This window comes from Aphidius gifuensis, linkage group LG4 (genome assembly GCF_014905175.1).
Source record: "Aphidius gifuensis isolate YNYX2018 linkage group LG4, ASM1490517v1, whole genome shotgun sequence".
NCBI lineage: Eukaryota > Metazoa > Arthropoda > Insecta > Hymenoptera > Braconidae > Aphidius > Aphidius gifuensis.
This window is the reverse complement of record NC_057791.1, coordinates 8,839,556-8,847,605: the sequence shown is the minus strand read 5'-3', so window position 1 is coordinate 8,847,605 and position 8,050 is coordinate 8,839,556. Positions and strand designations below refer to the sequence as shown.

Sequence of the window (8,050 nt, the reverse complement as noted above, 5' to 3'; positions counted from 1 at the left end):
AAAATTGTTATTTTTTTTTCTCAGTGTGCTTGTTTTGCTGCTTGAACAATCTTTGAAAATAAATTTTTTCCAAGATTTTTTTTTTTATTTTTGAGTTTTTTCTTGGCGCTCCTCCGCTTTTTATTCATTTTTAATTTTCCACCAGTTGTATTTTTCTTTTTCAATAAAGATCTTGTGAATAATTGGTTTTTGTTGCAAACTTTTTTATTAACACAACCCATACCAAATTTCGATTTTATTTTCATTGCGCCAGTAAGAAATGCAGCAGCTGCTCTCTCACCTAAACTTGCGTCTTTACTAAAAATACGCTTGGCAGCTTTTCTAGCTAAAATATCATCAGCTGCGTTTCTTGCTGATATATCTTCTCGATTTTTAAAATAAGCAATATCGTGTTGCTTACATGCAGAGTCTAAAGGATTGATTCCTGGATCTCCTCGTGCCAAACGTTTTTCGAGTTTCGTACCAGGACCGCAATATGAATATCCTGGCAAGTGTAATTCGAATGGCAATTTATTAATGAATCTATTCAACACTCCTGCTCCAGTACGTTTTTTATTTTTACTTTTCTTGAGTGTGCGTTCAATCATAGTTGTTTGTAAACTGATTTTCTAACTATAAAACCGTTGAATTTATACTATTTTTATTCAGTATTCATTAAGATGGAATTCAGGAAGCAAGATCTAAAATTACCAGTTATAAATTTTGATATTATTACTTCTAAAAGCGGTGATGGATTAAAAAAAAAGCGACATGGAGATTTGTTGCCGAATACCCCACACGGAAATATTTTATAAAATTTTTATAAAATTTTTATAAAATTTGGGCAAACTTGTTAAGAAGTTTTTGTAAAATTTTCGACCCCCCCGTGAGTTGATTTGTTTGAAAAAATTTAAAAAAAACCAAAAATAAATCTTTTGTCAGGATTTGAACCCGGGTCTTTCTGGGTGTGAAGCAAGCACTTTGCCTCGAAGCCAGAATTCTTATGATAGAAATTCATTAAAATATATATAAGAACATGACTATTCTAATTTCTTTTACTTTGCTGTTTTATTCCCGATTTTATCTTTCTTTCTCATACAAATATGAACAAAGAGTTGATAAAATTAAAATTTTTTATATTTGAATGAAAGTCAATAATAGAATTCTGATTAAACAGCAAAGTAAAAGAATTTAGAATAGTCATGTTCTTATGTATGTTTTAATGAGTTTCTATCATAAGAATTCTGGCTTTGAGGTAAAGTGCTTGCTTCACACCTAGAAAGACCCGGGTTCGAATCCCGACGAAAGATTTATTTTTTGTTTTTTTTTAAATTTTTTAAACAAATCAACTCACGGGGGGGGGGGGGGGGGGGGTTCGAAAATTTTTATCAAATTTTTATAAAAATTTTATAAAAACTTCTTAACAAGTTTGCCCAAATTTTATAAAAATTTTATAAAATTATTTTATAAAATGATTTTATAAAACTTTTATAAAATATTTCCGTGTGGGACAAAACGCTGTGCTATAATTGGAGGTAGCAACTGTGGTAAAACTCACGCATTAATGACTTTAATTGTTCACCCGAATGGTTTACGTTTTGAAAATATTTATATTTACAGTAAATCCCTATATCAACCAAAATATCAATATTTGGAAACATTATTAGAACCTCTTGAAAATATTAATTATTACAAATTTTCAAACAATGATCAAGTAATACCTGTTGATGAGGCAAAACAAAATTCATTGTTTATATTTGATGATGTGGCGACTGAAAAGCAAGATCATATTCGCGATTTCTTTTGCATGGGACGACACAAAGCCGTTGATTCATTTTATTTATGCCAGTCTTATGCAAGAATACCAAAACATTTAATACGCGATAATATCAATTTTTTAATAGTGTTTGCAAGCGATGAAACGAATTTTAAACATATTTACCATGATCATGTAAATATGGATATGGAATATAATAAATTTCGTGAAATGTGTAATAATTGTTGGAAAGAAAAATATTGTTTTATGTGTATCGATAAGGATCGTGAATTGAATAATGGAAGGTATAGAAAAAATTTTGACTGCTTTATAAATATAAATGATAAAAAAATTTAATAAAAGAATTAGTCGATATTGTAACTTTGAAGAATCAACATGTCTCTCTCGAAACAATTACTCTCTGATGAAACAAAATTTCTTAGTGAATTGGAAAAAGTTCAAAATGTTATACGCAAAAAACATCAAATGTTAAAATTAGAAAGAGAAAATATATCTGAGGCATCTAATGAATATTTAAAACCAGTTATTTTACCACTTGAGAAATTAGCTGCTAATTTGGAAACAAGGAATAAAGATAAGCAAAATAATATTTCTAATAATGATAACGTTCAAAATCAAATAAAAGTAAATTCAAGTGAAAAAACTAATTATGAAGATGATGCTCCTGAGTTTGATGAATCAAGTAGTGAAGAGGATATATTCCATGAAAGTAATAGTAATGTAGAAGAAATATTTGATTCAACTGAGGAAGCAAGTATTGACCCATTAGCTGAAGAATACCTTCAAAAAATTAATACTTTACATTGGAATGCTGATTATGGTATAAAAAAAATAAAAGACAAATTAAAAATTGGAAATTCTGATTTAATATTTGAAAGTAATAATAAAATTAATATTGCACATTGGATTAATGGAATTATTGATTCTTAAAAAACCAAATAAAACAAAAATAACTCATGATGATGAAAAAAATTATATTGAAATTCTTCTCAATACAAATGCCCATTTAAGGTATCATAGCATTAATAATTATATAAAAAATCCAGCGTCTTCAAAATATATAACATTTATTGAACCATATATTGAGAAGAAGAAAAAAAAAGGGTTTGGATTGCTCCCAACAACAATGTCTCTTCAAAAGAAGAATAAATCAAACGTTAATTATATTTATTGGGACGATGGCAATGAGCTCGTTGATCGATTACGCTTACTCATCGCTTCACAAACAGCTGGCAATGGGAGTCATAATAATGAAATAATGTCAATTATTGAAGAATTAAGAGAGGCAAATATTATATATTAATATTTAAGGAAAAAATAAAATTCTCAGTCGTTGTACAACTATCAAAAGAAGATGAGTGAATTTCAAAAAGATGTTGTGCGAGAACTGCACGCACCAGCAAGGAAAAATTTTTTAAGAAGAAAAGTTGATATTCGTGACAAAGATGAGACATGGCAAGCGGATCTTATTGATATGATTGAATATTCAAACGTTAATTCGGGATACAAATATATTTTAACAGTGATTGATAATTTTTCAAAATTCAGTTGGGCCGCTGCGCTCAAAACAAAAACTGGAAAGGAAGTATCAGCTGCAATGGAATCAATTTTTAAAAAAGGTCGTGTTTGTAAAAATCTTCATGTTGATGAAGGTACGGAATTTGATAATTCAAACTTTAAAGTTTAAATCAATGTTAAAAAAGTATGATGTGCATATGTATTCTACGTTTTCGAAAATTAAGGCAGGAATTGTTGAGAGATTCAATCGAACAATTAAAAACAAATTATTTTTTGAATTTAGCCTTCAAGGCAACTATAAATGGATCAAAATATTATCAAAATTAATTGATCAATATAATAAAACAAAACATCGAACAATCAAAATGGCACCTGTGGAAGTTGTTGGTGAAAATATAAAAATCTTAAAAAATACTGTATTTAAAAAATTTAATTATGAAAATAAAAAAATCAAATTTAAATTAAATGATAGTGTTAGAATAAGCAAATACAAACAATTGTTTGAAAAAAGTTACAAACCTAATTGGACAACTGAAATTTTCACGATTAAAAAAATTAATAAAACATTACCAGTTACATATATGCTGGAGGACTATCAACATAACCCAATTCAGGGATGTTCTTATGAAGCTGAACTACAAAAAGTACAACACAAAGATATATATTTAATTGAAAAAGTGTTGAAAAAAAAAGGAAATAAAATGTATGTAAAATATCTTGGTTTTGATGCATCACACAATCAATGGATAGAGAAAACAGCTTTGTAAACATATCAATAAATAAATAAATAAAGAATAATTTTTTTTCCATGGTTGTTTTATTAAAAAGAGTTACATAAAATTACAATATTAATAATTTATATATCTCTAAGCTCTTGTGCATAGCCCCAAGGCAAAGTATAATTTTTATTTTTAATGAGTTCTCGTTTATCATCGTCCCAGCTTAAAGCGATTTTCTCTGTAGTAATTGTATAAACTTGATGCTTTTCTGACCTTATTAAATTTTGTTTTCTAGATATTTTTGCATGATTTTCCACACAATTTTTATAATCTTCAAACGTAATTGTTTTCATTGATGACTTTTTTACCCCTTTAGCTTTTTTATGAAGTTTTACATTATTATCGCACGATTCATTTTCAACTAAAAATGAGTATGCTTTTGAACGCAAACCAATAAATTCCTTCATAATTTTCCCATTACATTCATCTTTCATTATACCTGGCACTTTTTTATTTTTCTGAGGAATATTATAGCGGTTATCAATTGGATAATCAGACGTATCGAAATTATCACATTCTTTGCGAATAAATTCATAAATATCAGGTGTAAAAATGTGTAAAATTGCACTATCAGTATCCATATATACAAATTTAACTTTATCTTAAAATATTTTTTATTTTATAAGTAATAAAAATCATAAATAACTGTTTTTGAAATATCTAAAATACAAAAACCTCCATATATTGGTTTATTAAAAATAATACTAAGACGTTTCATCTCAATAATAACTAAATCATCTATGATTAGTGCACTGTGAAAATTGGGCTTTGATATTAGAGCTCTTGCTCCACCACGTCCTCCATAGCTAGAAACTAATTTTATTATTCTTTGCGAACGAGTTGATTCCAACATTTTTCCGAAACATATATTTATTAATGATTTAAAAAGATTTTTAGCAAAAAGTGATGTTGCCTTAGTTCGCAATTCCGTATTCAAATCAATATAAGGTTTCAACCATGCTCGTTGTTTAAACTTCAAAACTCTATATAATTTTCTAATTTTCATTCCTAGAGATACATATTGTTTTAAATTTTTATAATGAATGATATATTTTTCTTTATTGTAAAGCGTTGCTAATAATTTTGGACATTTACTTGTTGATAGAGGTGGTATTCGACGTTCTGGCGCTAATGGTAAGTCTTTGTGTTCATTATGTAAACTAACTGGATAATCTAAATCAACCTCAAGTATGTAGCCCCACTCTGAGTTATCTTCGATTGAATTTAATTTATTTATATCAAAATTTTCTTCCCACTGAAAATCACTTACTGGTAGAGTAGAAGCCATTGCAAATCCATATAAATTATTTACATCAAAATACATTAAATAAGAATCTTCAATGTTTGGATTATATTCGTTTATATATTTATTATTTGCGATAACATGGCGATGTGAACATTGTGATAAACCTCCTCTAATACCTCCCTCAATAAACAATAATTCATCAGCATCAGTTATCAATTCTAATTCAATTTCTGTATATTTCAACATAGCGTTAAAGCTTAATCTCGGCAATGTAAAATAGTGAGCTGGATCTAACTCATACGTTTTTAAACAAAAATATCTAAAATTCTCAAAAATATCAGCCAACAAAAGAACATCAGTACGCAGATATAAGTCTGAGTACTCGCCTAAATTTTTTATATGAAATTTTTCCCAAACATTGCAAGCATGATTATAATCAATTTCACTTATATGTTCCTCATTTAATTGTGAATAAAAATCAAGTTTTGAAGGTAATTGTTCTTCATTGAATTTTTCCCAAGAATCAATGTAGTCATATGGGAATATCCCTTTTTTAGTAATCAATTTAAATTCTTCTAGATTGTTGCAAAAACTAAGACTGATACTTTTATCTTTATCTTCTAATTCATTTGCAAGCGTGCTAATTGAGCTTGCCATAAAATTATATGAATCTATAAAACGGAATCTAATTCTAGTACCTTTTACATGTTTAGTGAAACTTATATAGCTCTCTTTATTAAGTGCTAATAAGTCAATCGTTCCTGGAAATTGTTTTTTTAACTGTTTAATTAAAAAGTGGCTATCATAATTACTCAGACCATGAAAAACAACAGCGATTGTGCAAGACTCTTGATAATTGAGATTACATCTGTAAAATTAAAAAAAAAAAAATTAAAAATTTTCATTTGCTTTTTTTTTTTTTTTTTTTTTTTCTTATTGAATAATAATCATGATAGATGATAGAATTAAATTTACTTGCCCCACATGTGCAGCACCTCGGTAAGCTCCTGTAAAGTGACAATGATCTCGAACCTTGATATCGTCTGGCGTAAATTTTTTTGTGCAAATATGACATTTTGTTGATGCGGAAAATTCTAATTGTTCATCGAAAGTTAGATTCATTGGTTTAATATCATCTAATATATTATCAACATTGTGTGCCAACTCTTGAAGTTCATTAATAAACCACTCGATGCAATTTTTAGATCTTTCTAATTTGAATGTTGAAAGTTTTTCATCGTAACTACATTTAGTGTAATAAGCTATACTACTTGGTATATGTTTTTGTTGAAATTTCTTTTTTATTCAATCGTTCGAAGTATCTGTTACTTTTTCTAATATACTTTTAAGGTCTGCATACACTACAAAAGGTACTCTGAGCTGATATTTATAATTTTTAAATTTCAATATATTATTTTGTTCAGTAGGCAGCACCATTGCATATTGATTTTTTTCAAGACATTGTTGGTTATGATTTTCAATTGATTTCGGTAAATGAAAATATGATAAACAACGATCACAAATAAATTTTTTACCATTGTACAATGATATTTGTTTGCTCACAAGTCTATCATAGATTTTTAATCCAAGCAAAGTGATGATTTGTAAATTCGCTCAGTTTTTTTTTATTTAATGGATTATTAAAATCGTATTCATCAAAATCGTCAGCATCAGACTCATCTTCTTCTGCTTCTTCATCTTGTGAACCATCAATTTTTTTTTCATTTTTTTCAATAATCAAAAGATGGATAGTTTTATAATTTGATTCAATATTATCAGACAAATAATATGGAACAATCCGCTCTTCACGTTTTTTTTCTTATTGTTCTTATTCAAATTATCAGCTTCTTCATCCTCAGATTCAGCTCCTAAATTATCCGTATTATCAATACCATAAACATTTATTTTTGAATGATTATTCTTTTCAAATTGTTTAATTTTACTCCATGACATTGGGAATGTTATTCCATCTAGATTTAAATTATTTATATATTTTTCATATGAGCTAACCCTTTGCGGATTTGTTTCAAGTTTGTAGATTGCAGCTAACACACTCCAAATAAAACAATAATTGTCATCATAATTTTTTACATTTACAACTGATCTTGTGCTTTGAATCCATGTTGGCATTTCAATAAATGTTGATAAACCACCACGCAGAGGTATATAGTCATTTATATTTATTTCTAGATGCATGATTTCATGCAGGGTCCAGCCTGAGCCCTCCATTTCTTTTTCTTCAATATCAGTTTTTAACTTCTCAAAATTTTTCGTCAATACTTCATCTAAATCTGTTGATTGTAGAATTTCCATGCATCCATCAGTAAAATATTTCGTTTCAATCATAATTTCTTCCTCTTTAACAATTTCAAAATTACATGCTAAAATTGTGTTGAGTTTAATAGCACTTTTTTCCTTCGATGAATTATGTAAACGAATAATCAGCAGAATTTTCACATCTTTAAAGAACGAATTCAAATTTTTATGTATTATATTACGAACATTCCAGTTGTCATTCGCTTTTGAAATGCAGATTCTCAATCAGTCCATCTTATTCTTTTATTAATAGAATCTGCTTGAATGACATTATCTATAATTGGTGATGATGATGTGGAAATTTCATTTTGCATTGTACCACCACTTTTTTGTAAATGTTGTAATTTTAATTTACATAAGGTTAACAAAGCAACTGTTGCAGAGGTCATTTTTTTCCTAGATGTTTTAAGGGTACCCAATGATTTATTAAGATCT

General features: G+C 27.9%; 1 protein-coding gene across 1 annotated transcript; it reads right to left on the bottom strand.

The window, feature by feature from the left end:
- Nucleotides 1–4,130: 4,130 nt before the first annotated feature.
- LOC122853824 lies at nt 4,131–7,815 on the bottom strand. Its single transcript, XM_044154242.1, has 6 exons — nt 7,798–7,815; nt 7,310–7,714; nt 6,279–6,595; nt 5,149–6,167; nt 4,759–5,061; nt 4,131–4,654 (listed from the first exon to the last, which is right to left on the bottom strand). The coding sequence occupies exons 1-6, from the start codon at nt 7,813–7,815 to the stop codon at nt 4,131–4,133; spliced, it is 2,586 nt and encodes an 861-aa protein (XP_044010177.1).
- Nucleotides 7,816–8,050: the final 235 nt, after the last annotated feature.

What these genes read in the sequence shown, in the direction of transcription:
- LOC122853824 (XM_044154242.1), bottom strand. An exon ending in AATACCACCTCTATCAACAA is followed by an intron (nt 5,062 to 5,148) that starts GTAAATGTCCAA and finishes ATGTATCTCTAG; the next exon opens with GAATGAAAATTAGAAAATTA. An exon ending in TATTGAGATGAAACGTCTTA is followed by an intron (nt 4,655 to 4,758) that starts GTATTATTTTTA and finishes AAATATTTTAAG; the next exon opens with ATAAAGTTAAATTTGTATAT.